Here is an 18,169-nt window from a genome sequence, read left to right on the forward strand (position 1 = left end):
CACTGCTTCGGGTTTAAGGGCAGCCCATTTGGAGCAAAGTATGATGCTTGAAGGGGCTGCTGCTGGGCACGGTAACTTCATGATTATAGACACAGCCTTATTTTGCTTTGGCTACTTACATCTCTCAGTGCTTTTATGCAGCTGAATTCCAGCCTTATCCTTACCATCAATCATACCTTCAATACCTCCCCTATTTGCTGAGGAGAGGGAAGCATGGAGCTGACTTACACTAATGCAAGAGGCATCAAACCCAGTGCTCCATTTTTTTTGTGGTATGAGCCCAGCAGCAAAGGAACCACAGCAAGGACAAGGATCTCGTATGCCACAATGAGTCCTCAAGTTTTTGTTCTCATCTCCATTGCTCTAGGTAAGGTGGACAATAACTTGGCTATAATATGCTCCATTGCTTTGCTATCCACACATCTCAAGTTTGCCACACAATCCAGGATTTTTTTTCTCTAGATCAAAAATCTAAAACATCTTCTGTACTGAAGCTTCTTTCATCAAAGATGCAGGAGACTTGATACAGGATATTACACAGCTGCTTCTTCCACAAAGCCTTTCACTGTGCAATAGCACACAGGTAGAAACAAGTCTTGCCTATAACATCAGACACATGAGGTAGGCAGAGCAATGGTTAAATGCCAAAAGAACAACCAACTAAAATTGTACATTTTCTTAAGAAGTGGCTAGGACTCCACAGCACTTTATAGTTTTGATTTGTATTTATTTCCAAAGTTAAAATGTGTTTTACAGTTTGAAGTTAATACTTTTAGAAAATCATTTAATGCTGTCTGATTAGCCCATTTATTCAGTGAAGCTCCCTGAGCTACTTTAGTGCAAATCAGATAACTAATTTTTCCATCAGTTAAACAAAGTTAGACATTTCTATTAAAATATTTAAATGCCCTCAGCTTCCAGAAAGGCCACATTTAAGTACTGTAAATTTAATGCATTTACATTTCATTCAGTTCTTTAGGCTCAAAAGCATGAGCTTTTTAGGATTAAGCTAAAATCAACCCAAAATGCTTTCTTTACAGAGTATAAATCAGAGTTGAACTTCTTGACATTTCTTTCAAAAGCAAGAGTATGGATGTAACATTTTTACTTGAAAACATAACTGACTTCCCAAATGATTACAGTCAATAACAATAACATAGTTAAATATAACATGACTAGCACAGCATTACTTATAATATGTCATGCTAGGATAATTTAAACATTTACCTATGGCAAGGAGCAATTATACAGCTCTCTTTATTCCACTTTCTGACACAGGAAAGAACAACTTCCCTTGAACACACTTAACTAATTTATTTTACCTGTCAGCTCATTGTCTTTGCTCAACAACACTGAATATTGCAAAAGTTCTCAGCCTTGAATATTTTAAGGTCCTGTGATACGTACTATAATTTCTTCAACCAACTGGATTATTTTGATGCATCTATATATAAAAAACAAACCAAATAAAAGCCCAAAACAACACATGCTTGTTATTCCACTCCCAGCCACCAGTCACTGCAATGAACATAACAATCCAGTTACAACGTTACATTTCTACGGTGACTGATAGTGGGACTTGTATGCATTATTGTCAGAGATACTGCTGAGGATAAACTAATGTTCGTATTATTCTGGACACACTCCTCCCCTTCCCCCTCAAGTCTGGTAAATGGTTAAATTAATCAGTTATAAGAGCCTGATTTATCAGTTTATTACGGTGTCAGCTAGGAACATTAAAAAAAAAAATCTCAATTTAATATCCACACAAAAAAGTAAAGAACCGAAACTCCAAAGCAGTCTACCTGCTTCATGCTTTGTTGACTCATTCCTTGGCTACTTCAAATTTCTTCCACTCTCTACCAACCTGTAATAAAGTAGCAAGAGATAAAACTATTTCAAAAGCTGTTTTGTTTCATTTTCAAGATATTGGAATTCATGTGTAAATTAAAAATGTATGCTACCCCAGAAGGAAGCATACAGCTATCATCCTCCAGCTTGTCCTTCTGCTACTTCAAGATTCTACAGATTAGAATGTATATAAAATTATGAAAGTGTTTGACACTGACTCAGATCAATGAGAGATGTGTGTGTCCATCTTCCACCTAAGTCCAAAACTTCCACTTCTCTGCCACTGATTCTGAAAGTGCCTAAAGTTTCAACATTAAAAGTTCCCCAACACAAAGTTTTGCTTCTGCATATGCCCCAATACACCTCTGTACTGAGCGCTGAGTAACAAAACATCTATTCCATGCCTAAATCCTGTATAGATCCAAACATTAGGCATTCTTCTGCCTATTTTCACTTGAAGGGTGCAATCTGGTAGGACCCTTGAAAGCACACTTATCAGACTGAACTCTGCACAAAAACAAAGGCTGCAGCAGCTGCTAGCAGATCCATATTATGTAAAACTTCAATGTTTGAAGGATGTGTTCAGTGTGGGGGAGATCCAAGACCTATTCCCTGTTCTGCCTGAAGAGATTCAAATACAACACATTTACCACCTCCAAGGAGGGTGACATAATCATCACATTATGAAGCGGGGGGGCTCACCACCTGTCTGGCTGAAGCTATTCTACTTTGCAAGAAAAATATATATAAGGATTCAGGATCCACAGAAAATAGCGAGCATGACTCTCCATCTTTACAGTCACATAGTCCTTTGGGAACTATGCTTCTGATCCAAGTACTGTTCCAACTCTCTGAACCAATGAATCATGAATGATTGAATGATTGTATATACTATGGACTAAACTCAACAGAAGAGGTGAAAAACAGCCCTATCCCAGAACACCCTGTAGCCTAGTGATTAGGAGATGAGGATTCAAATCCCCAAAGATAGAGGCAGCAATTGAACCTAGGTCTCCCATATCCTGGGTGCTCTTGACAATGAGCTACTGTACACCACTGAAAGGTGTGTGTCTGGCAGGGGGGAGGCAGGAGGCAGGAAAGAGGGGGCATATAAAATCCACTCTTGAAAAAGGCCCTAAGTATCAACCTTCAGGACAGGGTTCCAGGCTGTGAATCCCAAGTGGAGATTAGTACTGAGTAAATTCTAATCCTCAAAGGGAACTTAAAAAACCCCTTTCGTAGACAAGCCTATGAACTTCACTTCATAAATCTACTGGATGCAAAAAATCATGGACTCAGTATAGATATTGGATTCACCAGGTACCTGTGAGACCAGACCTCTTACATTTCTCTTCCCCCTCCTTTCCTCCCCTACCCTTCCCTATTTTTTTGCCCTTTGTCTTCCAAATTTCCAGCTATTTCCTTTTTCACAGACAGCCTCTTTTCTACGTTGTATTACTACCACTGTAGTGTCTCCCTTACTCACCCTTAGCCTTTTTTCCCCTCCTTCCCCCCACTTCCGTTTTACCTTTTGTTTTCCTAATTTGTACCTGTTTACATTCTCACCAACATCCTGTCACGCTTTCAGCTTCTCTCATTTCTTGGAGTCAAAGACTCCCTATACCTGAAGAAAGGTGATTGCACCTGAAAGCTTGCTAAGAACTTTTTTCCAACTACTCGGTTGATCTAATAAAAGCTATCGCATCTACTCAAAGAACCTTGCCTGTCTAGTACTGAGTAATGCACTTGAGTGCTGCTCACAACTCCTAGGACTTAAAACAAGCTCCTGTGATCAGCTCTTCCTTACTAGCTCAGGCAGCTCTCAGCTCAGCATGCTGTTTTCAGATAGGAGATCCCTCTCAGGTGGGATCTCCTATCTCCATGTATTATACCAGGAGGCCTAAATCAGAGTTGTAGGTACTTCTATGGGGACCAGACAACATAAAGTTAGTTTTATGCAGGTCAAGTATTTTTTGGATCTGGGCCTTCATCCCTTATAGTCTAAAGGAAAAAAAAATAAAGATTTGGGTGCAAAAAGCACTTTGGCAGACAACACAGTGTCAAGGAACTTGTACGCTACATGATCCAATTAAAGATAATGGACCTTACAGAATCCCAAAGAATGCAACATACAGAACCTTGTATCTCAAGAAATTACAAAGAAAATTTATTTCAGGCACTACACTTCGAAAAAGATTATTCACCAGTAAGAGTAAAGAAAGTATCTTCTACTCAAAATGCTTCTTCTATCATTTTATCATCTTGTAGACAGGGTCTCCAACTTGAATTGTTCCAGTTTTATCAACACCAAAATACCAGCCAAAGAGAGGACTGGATTTGTATAAGTATTGTTCAGATAGATCACACAGACGGTAACTGCAGAGAAAAGAAGAATGTTATCAGCTGTGATAAATTAAAGCATAGTTTCAAGTGAAGTTTCCATCTTATAGTGTTGCATGAAATACAGCAGTTAAACATATACAGGTACTCAGATTCTGTGTATGTTTCAAATTATGAAATAAGGTTCCTTTCAGAAGTGCCCTATACAATGTAATGTTTAATGTTCTTGTTTTGACACAGCTTTACTAGCATAAAGTAAGTCTAAGTTAGAAATCACCATTTCTGATACTGTCTAATCTCAACTCTCAGCACGTTTTACCATTTACCAGAATACTCATGTAGACAGAGTCAAACTCCAAAGAAAAACATAGTATGAAAATAGTCTAACCAGCACACACAAACAACCCTATAATAAGGGCAGTGGAAGAAAATAAAAGGTATAGAAACATTTGAGGCCCATAATTTCAAATGATTACAAAGAGTAAAGATTTTAGTTTAAGATTTTTTTTTAAATATTAAAGTACAGCATCTGGCAACAGTAGACCACTGAGTAAAAAGTTATGTAAATTACAATGTACGGTGAATACTGAAGTGAGCGAGTTCAGTGAGATTCCTGGTGTGCCTAAAGTATCTCTCTTACATAACTATTTGCAAGATCTGTTCAAGTACCAATACACTTTCAATGTGTCTGAATGGATGCAGGAAGCTTATTTAGTTTTACAGACAGATCCAACATTTAAATCCTCTGTCCAGCACACTGACATAGGAAAGAAAGTTACTAAGGACCAAATCCAGTACATATTCTTCACACATGCTTAACTGAACTATTATGAAGTAAATTATTTATGGCAGTAACTTTAGACATACACATAGGCAATTACAAGACTGAGGCCTGATGGTATACCAATTTACATCAAGAAAGCATTATTTTATAGGGCCATGTTTACAGAACACTTGATCTCCCATTTTGGTCACCTTCATAGACAAGAGTTAACCTGGTGTTAATGAAACAATTAATGGAATGGAAAAGCTTGCATACAAAAGGAAAGGTACTTATACCTGAAAGCTTGCTAAGAATTTTTCCAACTATTTGAGTTGGTCTAATAAATAATCTAATAAAAGATATCAGATTTACCCAAAGAACCTTGGCTGATTATATTCAGACACACATGTAACATATATGCATTATACATGAAAAACCCCAAGCATCTAAGCACACACCATAAATAGGTAGATTGCAAAACCTTACTTCTGCCCCTTGTCTGTATGTATTATACAAATACATATATGTATGTATTTACATATATATCTCAAAAAGGACCTCAGTCTCATCCAGTACATGCTAGGGATCTACTCTGTGGGCAGAAGTTGGAAAGTGGATAGTGAATAAAACAGGAAATTTGCAGGGGAAGTGAGGATAGTCTCATTGTTAAGGTGGTTGAATATTCGCTTAGCAGACTGGGTTTTACCCCTGCCACTGAATTACTATATTTCTCATTTCTAGATAGAAACCAGGGCAGGGTGGCACTTGTTCAGAGAGGCATAAGCATTCATAGGCTGCAGCCTTCTTCCTTAAATGCTATGAATGGACTTTCAGAGAGGAAGAGGAAAGGAGCAAACAGAAAGGAATAAAGTAATTTAAATTTAAATGGAAGGAAAAGGGAAAGGAAAGGAGGAGGTACTGCTGAGAAGCAAAAGTAAGTTAAAGAAATCAAAGGGGAGGACTTATACAGGTAGCCTAGGTAATGGGATAAGAATCTGTAGTCTTGGTTTATTTTAAACCATGCTTAACACAGTCCAGTCTGCGGATGATTTGTTGTTCTGCAATTTTACCTTCAAGTTGGCTTTTAAAGTTTTGTTGTTTAAGAACAGCTGAGGTCAGTGATGGAACGTCCAGAGAGACTGAAGTGTTCTGCCATGGGCTTTTGTGTGACTGACTGCTTGATCTGTGTTGATGAGCAGGCACTGCTGGCATGTAGGTACATTGCAAGGCCTAGTGCCATGGTGAGAATAGGAATTAAGTAGTCTGTTGCTGGAATGACGCTGATTGAGGCGCTACCTGTAAGCCAGGACAGACTTGCACCCCAAGGCTACCTTGAGATAGTTATTTCTTTCCAAGAGGGAGGGGTTTAAGGTCGTTAATGATGTGTCCAAGGTGTTCAAGCTGGGGACTGTAGGTGACAACAAGGATTCTGTTGTCTTTGTTACAGGGTTGGTATTGTAGCTGGTTGAAGCAGGGTCTGAGTCTGGCTGTATTGATTTGAGTGGCTATAGTTTTGGGATTGCATTGTAAGTATAAGAATCCCTGCTCCAGCTCCTTATGGTGCGCATCCCACCTGGGCAGATCAGAGCAGATACAGGTGAAATGTAGAACTTTGTTGTGTAGATGATGAATCTAGTGATGTGCTTAGGATGAAAGATAGTGGCATGGATGTAGCTGTATCAGTCAGTTAATTTCTGATACAATGTGGTGGTGATGTGACTATTGTAAAGTTTCATAGTGACATCCAAGAAATGAAGATTCTGAGTTGAGTAGTCAAAAGTAAGTTTGATAGATAAGTGGAAGTTGTTAAAACCCTGGTGAAATTTATCTAGAGATTCCTTCCCATGACATGATGAAGATGTCATTGATGTACCTTAGGGATACTAGGCAGATAAGAGGGCACCCAACAGATTTCAAGGTTTGTCCTAAATATATTGGCATACTAGGGGGGCCATGCATGTGCTCATGGCAGGGTTGTTCATTTGTAGGTACATGGAGTCTCCAAGTCTGAAATAGCTGTGTGCAAGGAAAAAATGGGAGAGTGCAATGGAAACAAAAGCAGTGCCATTGTCTGGATCAACGCAGCCTAGTTTATTTAGGAAGTTTGCTGGCAGCTCCAGAGGCACATGGGAGTAGCATAGAGTAAATGGAGCCAGAAACTCCCTTTGTGATGATGCCAACACCAGAGACAATGGGCCATCTTGGGTTGTCACATTGGTAGATCTTGAATAACAAGTAAAAAGGTGCCTGGTCTGGGTTCCTGAGAGCCCAGGAAAAAAGATCCTTTTCTGTGTTTCTGGAGGTAGCATCTTTAAGAGCTTGCATAGTACCCTCTGGTATTGTTCTGTAAAACTCAGGGTTGGAATATTCTCTCTCGGTTTCCTGTGTGTGTGCTGTTTTGTCCATAGTATCAGCCAGTTTATATGTTACAACTTCAGGGTGGGCACAAACATGGAAACAACTTATGTACAGGTCAGAGTGGGGCTAGAACCCTCAGGTGGAGATGTCCTTCATCCTATGCTGCACAGAGGGCAAGTCTGTGGTAGCTTGATCATTGTGTAGCTCTGGGTCACAGAAGTATTCCTTTAAAGGCAGTAGAAAAAAGCCTTGAGATCCCCATACAGCTATACCTTCTTGAATTGTGTAGCAGGGAAGAAGGAATGACCACAAGACCGTGTGGACATTCAACAGGGCTAAGAGTTTTGTTGACCAGGTTGATGACATTGCTGCGGATTGCTGTTGGAGCATTTAAGTTTGGAAAGTTTTGTTTACTTCATCTTCTTTATGAAGGCTTCCAGTCTCAGTCTCCTTCGCCACCTACTCTTATCCCAAGTACTGCCACCCTGCTACTCCCAGCTCCACTTTTTCTCTCCCCCAGCATTACCCTCCATGCCCCAGTTTTTTCCTCCCCCACTCTGAGACATACTCAGCATCGAAAAATTCAGCCCACACCATTCAAATTTAGCAAAGCTATAAGCAACTTAAAATGGGCTTTTAAAACAGGAAATGTTTAAGAATCTTAATAACAGGTGATACAACCAGTCTGACCCATATTATTCATGCTCTTGGGTTGGGGAAGGGGAGAGGGAGAGAAAGTGTGTAAGAGGGGGAAGACGGAACCAGGCAGTAGTATAACTGAGTGGAAGGTGACCAGGGCATCAGCTCCAAGTACTGCCTATGTGTGGGGGCATACAAGCAGGTGTAGTTGCTGCTGCTCCAGCAGCAACTGGCCATACTACCAGCTTTGCCCCATGTATCGTAGCTGCCCCACATGTGGAACTGCCCTGTTATGCCTCTGCATCAAGTCCTCTTTTCAATACAGTGCACCTGTGCAGGACAAGATAGGACTGAGCCAAATGTAGACATCTTTAGGAGTGCACAATGACATGCAGCATGTATTTCAAAATGGATTTTTTTTAAACTTTGCTGGCTAACTGGCAATCATCCATATCTGCCTTGCTAACAGAAGCAAAAGATGAGACGCACTAACATATTTTTACTACCTTTTCAGTGTTTCCAGCGGTTCTTTCCTGTCCATGATCCCAGTTTCTGGATCAATAGTTGTTAAAATACACCTGAAGAGACACACAATGTTAGACCACAGAAGTTTTTTTTAACCTTTTTTTCTTCCAGTATCTTTCTCAACGTTTACCTGGGGCAACCCACCGTCCCTTTCATTTCCACACTTCCAATGCAGATTTCATCCCAGGAATCCTAAGGGAAACAAACATTGATTCAATATGTTCCAGACATACTGGCACTTAACCATTTTCCAGGACTTGATTCTAAGCATAGTTATTACTATAAAAAATAAGCACTATTTTACAGCATCATATTTTCTTATACTCCCTAAATAATAGTGTCACAAATAGTCTATTTTTTTAATTAAAATATGTTATCAATGCATTTATCCTCCACAAAGTATTTCTATCATATAATATATTGATCTTCTATCTATTAAGACAAAACAATTAAAGCAGATTTACATCAGTTAGCAGGTCAGTTGGGTCCCTAGAAGAGGTTACACTTAAGGCATGATTAACCAGTTAATCAAGTCTTAAATAGTAACTCAGCTAAATGTTCATGCAAGTAATGGCACGATAATATGAGAAATAAGCCACAAAACTATTCCAAAAACTGTGTAATAATTTTGTGGTTGGTTTCCACTGCACCTTAAATTGATTGTGGGGCAAGGTCCCTGCCATGCAGCCTGATGCCAGTTGCATAGTGGGCCTCTGGACCCCAGTGCAGTCCTGAGGTAGGGATCAACAATCAGCTGTCTGTGAACATATGGCAATTTGATTACTGCATAGTATTTACCTCCTCAAAGGCACTACAACCTGTAACAAGAATATTGGGTCTGAAGTTCTGGATTTTAACTTTTTTCTCCAGTCTTGTATTTAGATCTTCCAATGAAGCTTCTGAGATGATCATAACTGGGCTGCAGTCAGGATAGGCAATCTATTATACACAGGAACACAAACAAATCCTAAAGCTGCCATAGGAACATGTTTGTCAAACAGCCAAAGGCTGTAGGATAGGATAGTGAAAAAACAGGTAAGTGTGAACTGGTGGCCAGGGGGTCTTACACTGTTGTAGCCAAATGCTTCCTCAAGTGTAATAAACTGAAAAGTAATTTCTCCCTTTCCAGTAGAGTAAACCATTGTAAACTATACTTGGTCAAACTTTAATACTAACGTTCAATTTATGAAGGATGAATAGATTAACAACAGATGTCAGGTACTGTTATAAGATCAACAAGGTATTGTATTACAAATACTTCTAAGCATATCAGCAGAAGGTATTATAATTCCCTGGCCTTTTAGACTCTGTAACAGCAACTTAATGATTAACAACATTGATTAAACATTTATTAATCTTTTTATACATGACTTCTAAATAGCGCTTTCATATGAATTGATCTAGAATTTAAAAACATTGTTCAAAACCTTTCCAGTTTTCTTTCTGCCAGTCAGAAGTTTCTTTTGGCCTTTATAGAGCTTAGCTTTTCTTTCCATGCCCTTTGATCAGCATGAGCCTGTTGGCATGTCTGAACCTCTGCTATGGGATATTATTGCTTGTCTTTCCTTGAAATATCAAAAATGGGCCATTCTCTTTAGGTCTAGTAAGACTGAGATAAGGAACTACTAAATTACATTATTACTTTCCTATTTCAATCTACATAAATGGTATTTCTCTGTAGAGTAGATGCAATCTATCACGGGACCTGCAAAGATATTTACTCAAATAACATCAACATTAAATTATTTCCCATTCTCCTTGATCCACAAAAATGCAAGCATCTTCCTGCCCCAGCACAGCCCACTGTGCCCTATTGAGAACTCCCACCTGGCAGAAAAGAATTACTGTCTCTATGCTGCTTCCCTTGCCAGCTTTGCTGACAGCAAGTTAAGTGTAGGAGAAGCAGACAGGATAGTAGGACACTGGATTCTAACAACTGAAAGGTGCCCAGTGAGAGCACTGCTTTAGCACAACACATAGTTTCCCTGCTCACACACATTTCCCTGTTGCATAGGTGAAGAAGAGCTGCCATCGTTTCCCCAGAAGCTTTAATCGACTGTTACAGAGCTGAATCTAGCCTACTTTCTTGAAACAAAAGAAGAGAAAAGATAGGGGTATACATCACAGGGCGGGGGAGGGAGATGAAGAGGAGGGGGTTTCAGCATACACTACTGGGCAACTTGCCTTCACAAACCCCATCCTCTCATTCAGTGAAGCACAGGGAGCCACTTAGTCTTGTGTTGTACTGATTCCTCACAGAATCTCTAGTTCTCCATGTACAATAACTTTAAAAGGATTTAAAGCAAGATTTAAGCATGTAAATAATCCCAGCAATGTCAAGGGGACTACTTGTATGCTTGAAGCTAAATATGTGGTTACCACATTGCTGGATGGGAGGTTTAGGCAGAGGAAGACGCATACAGGATTTTTTGTATAAACAGAAATAAAATAGATCCTTTGCTTTCCTTATCTGTAGGTCGGAAACGAGGCATGGTATCTTTTGAATTTCTGGGCATCATAGAGGGCTCAAAGTGCACTAGTCGATATGGCTCTGTAGTCAAGAATGTGGTGATCCATTCAGCTGCCTCATCTCCACAGTCTCTGCCTTGGACATCAAATCCAAAGATCCTAAAAGGTTACAAAAGAAATCAGAGATTTAGCCTGAATGCTGAGAATTCTCATATACTTATTTTCATCTCTACACTTAAAAGTTAAACATCCCACTATACAAATGAAAAAAAAATGTAGTAAATGGGCTTTCTGGGGGACAATAAGCTGGAAAATTTAGATTTTGACTTAAACTCAGGAACCACCAAAACTCCCTACAGGCCTACTTATAAAACCACTCCCTCTCCCCACCCCACAAGAGCCTACAATCAAGCACATGCAATACTACTTCCTTGCAGTCAGGTAACTAGAATACTAGAAAGTCTTTTGTATTACTGAATATAGTAATATATTGTCTCTCCTCTTACAGACTGAACAAGACTGGTACGCAGACAAAGTTAACCGGCACAAAAGGTACTGTAACAAATGGGTACTGTGTTTCTCGTTGGTTTTAAAAAGAAAAAAAAGTATTTTGCACGAATGTCAACAATACAAAGAGAAAAATCTCTATCCAAAACAACACCAATTTAGATTAAATTAAATTAAACAAGGGAATGACAACTTCAAACATAACAGCTAAAGTTAACATTTGTTAATCCCAACCCTTGTCATTAAAGGAGTTTTGCCTCAATTTTTAGAGGTAAGATTCAAACCAAAACTGAAAGATTGTCACCCAAAGACCTTGTCAGCTGAACTTATGATATCAAATAATATGTAAGACACAGAAAATTTAATTTGTTGTTTCATGTCAGCGAGTGGGGTAAGGCTGTAACATGGTTTACTTTTAAAGAAGCTATTTATATCCTCTTTGAATTCTACATGCTCAGTCAAATCAGCTAAAAAACAGGTTTGCCAGTTCAAGAATAATACTGAAGTTTATGAAGGATCTCAAGGTATGCAAGGCTTCATCACATAAACTGTCCCCAAAAGTGAGCTGTTCTAGAAGACTAACATTTCCCCCGACATGAAAATACAAAAAACAAAAAATAAGGGATATTTGAAAATTCTCTCACAGAGTTCCCAATGAGTTCTAATGTCTGGTTCCATACATTATGGAATGAGATACTCTTTCTATAGAGAGGTGAGGATTTAATATGGAAAGTAACTCTACAAGGTAGGAAATGCTAACAGCAGACCATGTTTCCAGCCATGTGGCAATACATTTCAATGACAGTCATTACTGGCGGTGTTATCTTTGAAATGGTCATTTATATCTAAAAGGAAGATAAAGTTCATTAAAGCCACAAGAAATTCTCAGACAACAGCATTAAGCATAGTGGATAAATAAACAGAAGTTTTAGAATATTTCAACCTTTTCTACCACCATGTTCATATTCAACTTATTTCTACTCAGACTGCTAGCTATATGTATGCTCCTGAGAAAGCTTTATTTGTTTGTTTATATATACACACACACACACACACACACACACACACACACACACACACACACACACACATATATATATATATATGAAAACAGGGCCAGAGGACTCCTATGCTGCTTTTAAGGCTGGCAAGTCATTGTGTAGAAAATGTGTGTGTACATACACATATATACACACACACTTACTACAAGATGACTTGCCAGCCTTAAAAGCAGTACAAGAGCCCACTGGCCAAGTTTTTCTAAGTTAACAAGTTATTTCAGGTAAAACAACTGAAATGCATCAAAACAGCCTCCACTATTTAACTGCTACATTCATCCCCCTCACCGGGCCTGCCTCTCACCCACTGACTCCTCAATTCACGTCTTCACTGACTGCCTATCTTACTTGAAGACCAGCCCAGCCTCTGGCTGCTTTACTTTTCATTCCATCCAGGAAGAGCACACACCAACTGCAGAAACTTCCTCAGCCTGACGAAAGATTTTTAAACCCGAAAGCTTGCTAAACATATTTTTCCAACTATTTAAATTGGTCTAATAAAAGATATCAGATTCACCCAAAGAACCTTGTTTGCCTCAAAACAGCCTGACATTCTGAAAGTTCTGAGCACGTACCCCCCGTAAATCAAGGTATGCCAAATTAGGCATCCAAAATAACAGTAACCAAAGTTAGTTACTGTTAAAAATTTTGTACCCCATGCTGAAATCCATTTTTTACATCCTCAATGGAGAATCTTTTTGCCATAAACATGCTATACGGTTGTCCTGTGCTGCTACATCTCTACTTAAATTCATACATGGCAAGGGTGTCAAAGATACAGCCCTATCATCCAGCTCACAGAGCTGCCTGCCACATGTAGCACACACTGGCCCTGGCCACTTACACTGCATGCAGCAAGGAACTTGTCTGGCATGGGCCAGAGCAGTCGGGTGAACTGGATCCAGACCAGGAGTAGTGAGCTAAGCTGAGCAGAGCAAGTGCTGTCTGGAGCACCCAGCAGCCACAATGCCTCCTGCCGGTCAGACTGAAGGTTGCAGCCCTGGAGCATTCCAGGGCTGTGGTGCTCACTCTGCCCAATGTGCAAAACAAAGTATTTATCCCTCATCTCATTCTTAGAAATGGCTGACCCATTCACAAAGCTTCAACCTTAGGCAGGTACCTGGCATGGAAATTTTCAGTCTAAGCCATTTACGTGTAGCAAAGTTATAATGGAATGTTATCTATTAGGAGTCAGGAGACCCAAGTTCTCTTCCTAGATGTACCAGTTGCTCACAAATTGACCTCTGGCAAATCAGTCCCTACAGCTCATTTTCTGTGTTTGCAAAATGGGGGGGATGCTTGCTTCTGAAAAGTCCAGAGGTATATAAAAATATATGGTACTACATAATCGCTCATTGTTTAAAACTATAATTTATAGCTGTTAATTACTTTTAAATCTTTTTCTAATGTTCTATCAAATTTTGAAAAATCAAATTTCAGAAATTTTTTTTAAGCTAGAACACTTTTGATCAGACTGAATACACACAAATTAACATTTTGTTTAAATAACTATTTTTCTCCATACTTTTATGGTGTGTCATCGCTGCCAATTTGCATTTCTCATGTAAACAAAAAAGCTGATTTACATTAGTCAACAGTAGTTTCCACAGCAACTTATTTATATGCAGAGCTAGCAACCACAGTTCTTTATATACTTGGTGTTTTCTTTAGTCACTAGAAAAAATGGTAAGCTATTTTGCCAATCAAATAACAAATATTTATCAACATGGCTGGGTAGATTCATAACATTTAGAACTACCAAAAGACATTTGAAGGTGAAAAAAGCATCCTCTTTTCTCCTAGGTACTCACCTTTTCCCAAACGGGATTCATTATAAAGGTAAAATATTTTGTCACACTAATGCTAACTTGCCAGTTGCATGTCTATGATGATGCATATCTTCCTGAAAATCAAGAAGCAGCTATACGCATTACCAAGATTTTCAGAGGCACCAGCCAGGCAAACAAAATGCAGAAAATAACGTAAAGCCACATGGTAGTGCCAGAGTGATGTTGTAGCTGTGACAGTCCAGGAAATATGCAAAGCAAGGACTTCTGTACATGATACTTTTTTTGTGAACCAACTACATAGTTGAGATAGACAAGCTTTTGAATGCAATGTATTTTTCCATGGGTCAGACCTGAAAATCACCTCAGACCTGCATCTCCTTCTGCACTTCAGGTCAGACCTGAAGAAGAATGCACTGCATTTGAACACTTGCCTGACTCTATCACAATTATGCAGTTAGTCCAATAAAAGGCAGGAGCGTGTGAAGCAGGCTCTATTCAATTCAGATTTGGCCCGAATCAGGGATAGCGATTCAATTCGTTGATTCGGATCACTGTCCCTGATTCGATTCGGCCGAATCTGAAGATTTGATGCTAATTCGGAGAATCAGCTATTCGGACATAGACACAGTTTTAAATGTTTTTTCTACGTACCTCGAGGTACCAGCGTGGCTTGTGAATGCCGTGATGGTGGGGCACATGAAGCGTCCCACAGGAGTGAGGCGAGGGGCCTTCCATGTGCTCGGCAGCAAACCCGGAAGTTCTGCGTCTGCTGGGGAGTGCACTGGGGGGCCTCCCCGCACCTCCCCAGCTTGGCGATCAGTCACAGGGGGACCCCAGGTGCCCCCCACAGACCCAGGAGACACCAGTCACTGAGCTGTAGGGTGCGGGGTGGCCCCCTGTGTGCTCCCTGGCAGACCTGGAATTGGACCAAAAGTGCTTCTGGTCTACTTCTAGGTCTGCTGCAGAGCACACTGGGGAGCCCCCTGTGCTCCTATGGGATGCTCCATGCACCCCAGCATCGCAGCATTAGCCGCCTGGTACCTTGAGGTATATAGAAAAAATGTTTAAAGCTCTATGTCCGAATCGCTGGATCTTTCCAAATCTCTCCAAATCGATTTGGAGGGTTCCAATTCAATTCAGAAAGATTAAAGGGTCCTCTGATTCAATTCAGATTCAGAGATTCGGCCACCGAATCGGGCCGAATCGAATCAGGGACCAAAGCTTCGCACAAGCCTAATAAAAGGCATTGCCCACAAAAATCCTTGCCTCTTAAAGACACGTGAGTAATTCTGATATTTATACTAAGGCTCTGAAGATCATAACTTATTTGAGAGATCTACTATATGGTCTTTAATATTTTCTCTTCTGCAGTAAGTGGGTTTATTTAATAGATAGAAAATAAGTACATTTTATCCTTTTGTACCTGCAGTTATGCACTTGATTTTTCCTGGAAAGTTCAACAGGAACACGCAGCTCCTTCATTTCTGGTGCATTGAGCGTTAAGTAGCCATTGTCACAGCTTACAGAAATCAGCACTAGCCGAGGCTCCTGCCGACCAGTGACCATATGTCCATCCTCTTTAATTACAAGCCAAAACCTATAGTTTAAGAAAAGGAGAGGAATATATATATATATATACACTTACATCACAAATGTTACATTGTGCTTATGCCATATCATCAATGTGCAAAGAACTAGGTGCAGATATAGAGAGAGATTCCCTGCCTCATAGAGCTTATGCATTTTCTCCTGCACTGTTCAAGTTCCTGATTCCTGAAGAATCCGATTCTTCCCTCAACCCTCTTTTGTCCTTACTCAACACAGTGATGTCCCTCAGGAAAAGCTTCATTGGACAAGTAGAGAAAATGGATAGAACTGAGAATCTACAGCACAAAAGAATTTTATCAGAAGTTTCTTACTAAGGAACTTACTGCCAGATTCCATACTAAGACAACTGCATCCACACATTTAAAATATAATATACACGTATTGGGCAGGTCCAGACATGTATGGATATTTGGTTCCCTGGGGACAAGTAGCGGTGGTGCACCTTGTGCCACCACTTCTTGTCCCTGGGTAACGCTCATGCCACAAGTGCTTTGGTGCGCAACAAATTGCCCTGGGTGGGGTAGGGGAGGCTGGGGCCAGCCATGCTGGCCCCAGCAACCTTATCTGGGGGCCTCCAGGGCTGCAGCCATGGCGATTCTGCCTCACGGAGCCTGACTGGCAGCAGAGCGTGGCTCCGGGCAGCCTGGCTCTGCTTTTCAGCAGCATGCGCTGGCTGAGTGTGCATTGCTCTGGTTTTTTTTCCACAGTTTTTTTTTTGACCCCTGAATATCCAGGGGTCAAAAAAAGCCACGGATAAAAAAAACCCAGCAACCAATCCTGACACAACACAAGACATGACACCCTAAATTGCCACAGATAAAGCAGGGAAACTATGGCAGCCAACATCCTGCTTCTAGAAACAGTTGCTGTGGCCCCTGCTATACATTACATCGGGGTAGGCAACGTTTTTTGGCCAGAGTAACGAAAAAACCACAATGTCCACCTTGGAAGGTGCCGGAGTGCTGACATGCTGGAGCCCAGAGCAGCCTCCTGACCACGGCCAGCCCACAGAGCCCAGTCGGCTTGCAACAGGGCTTGCAGCAGGGCTTGCAGCCTCCCAGCTGCCTGCTGGGAGCAGCCTGGACTCTGTGGCTGGTAGCAGCTGCTTAGAGCCCGGGCTGGCAGTAGTGTGCCGAGCAAGATGGCCTTGCGTGCCACGCTTAGCACGCGTGCCAGGGGTTGCTGACCCCTGCATTACATATAGCATGCAATTCATTTGTTTATTCTGGACTAAATTTAGACTGGCCACATGTGCAAGGTAAGGATCACACAATTCCCTGGTGAATCATGCACCAAATTTAGACCGGCCACATGTGCAAAGTAAGGATCACACAATCCATTGGTGAATCATACACTAAATGTAGATTGGCCATACATGCAAAGTGACTGTCATGCCCTAAAAAAGGATGCTAAGAAGAGCCAACCAGCTACCAAATAAGTGCTTGAAAAAAAGTGGAACAACTCTCCAGCTGGAGGGTTTCTAGCCAGCTTTCATTTGAACCTAGGGTTAGTGTTAGCGGATGGTTTGTGGGGGGAATATAGCCACCCCGCCCAACACCACCCCTGTCCAAGCCCCCCGCCTCCCCAACACTGCTGAGCCTGCCCTAGTGCAGCCCACAGCCAGCGTTCCCTCTAAGCGGCGCGGCGTGCACGGCAGCACGGCATGAGCGCACCTGCACGGCCGTGCACACCATGCCACTTAGAGGGAACGCTACCCACAGCCCACAGCGGTGCAATGCCTTAAGGCAGCGGTTCCCAGACTCTGCCAGACTGCACACGGCCAATTTAAAAGTACCGCCAGTGCATTTTTCAGTTCAGCCTGAAGGACCACCAGCACAGCGTTGTCACAGACAGTCAGTCTAAGAAATCTGTTCACCTGCACAACTGACAGGTTGTCTGCGCACCCCTGGCGGTACCTGTACCATGGCTTGGGAACCGCTGCCTTAAGTGGGCATTGGTAAAACAAAATGAATACGTTTGGCCAGAAGATGTATAGTACAACCCCCAATTTTCTGTCTGGCCCACCTCACCCCGCCCAAGAGGTGCTCTACCCCTGTTTGAACCTGTGGCGGTGCCCCCCACCCCTCCCCTGGCTGCAGAGGGGGGCACCAATCTGAGCAGGGAGGGGGATCCCTCCCTCCCGCCCGCGGCGAGCCCCCCTGGCCAGGCGCCCGAGCAGCAAACCCCGCGCACGGGGCCGGGCGGCCCCCGGCGCTACCTGTCGCGCAGGTCCCCGCTGCGCAGCCCCAGCGCGGTGAGCT

At 41.5% G+C, this 18,169-nt stretch overlaps 1 protein-coding gene across 1 annotated transcript; it reads right to left on the reverse strand.

Moving 5' to 3' along the window:
* Positions 1–706: 706 nt before the first annotated feature.
* Positions 707–18,163, reverse strand: MARC1 (mitochondrial amidoxime reducing component 1). Its single transcript, XM_014519325.2, has 8 exons — positions 18,127–18,163; positions 15,724–15,897; positions 10,942–11,104; positions 9,275–9,415; positions 8,607–8,668; positions 8,458–8,529; positions 4,056–4,227; positions 707–1,867 (listed from the first exon to the last, which is right to left on the reverse strand). Exons 2-7 carry the CDS (start codon positions 15,864–15,866, stop codon positions 4,101–4,103), a joined length of 708 nt encoding a protein of 235 aa, XP_014374811.1. The 5' UTR covers positions 15,867–15,897; positions 18,127–18,163; the 3' UTR covers positions 707–1,867; positions 4,056–4,100.
* Positions 18,164–18,169: the final 6 nt, after the last annotated feature.

Source organism: Alligator sinensis, unplaced genomic scaffold, assembly GCF_000455745.1.
Source record: "Alligator sinensis unplaced genomic scaffold, ASM45574v1 scaffold178_1, whole genome shotgun sequence".
Lineage (NCBI taxonomy): Eukaryota > Metazoa > Chordata > Crocodylia > Alligatoridae > Alligator > Alligator sinensis.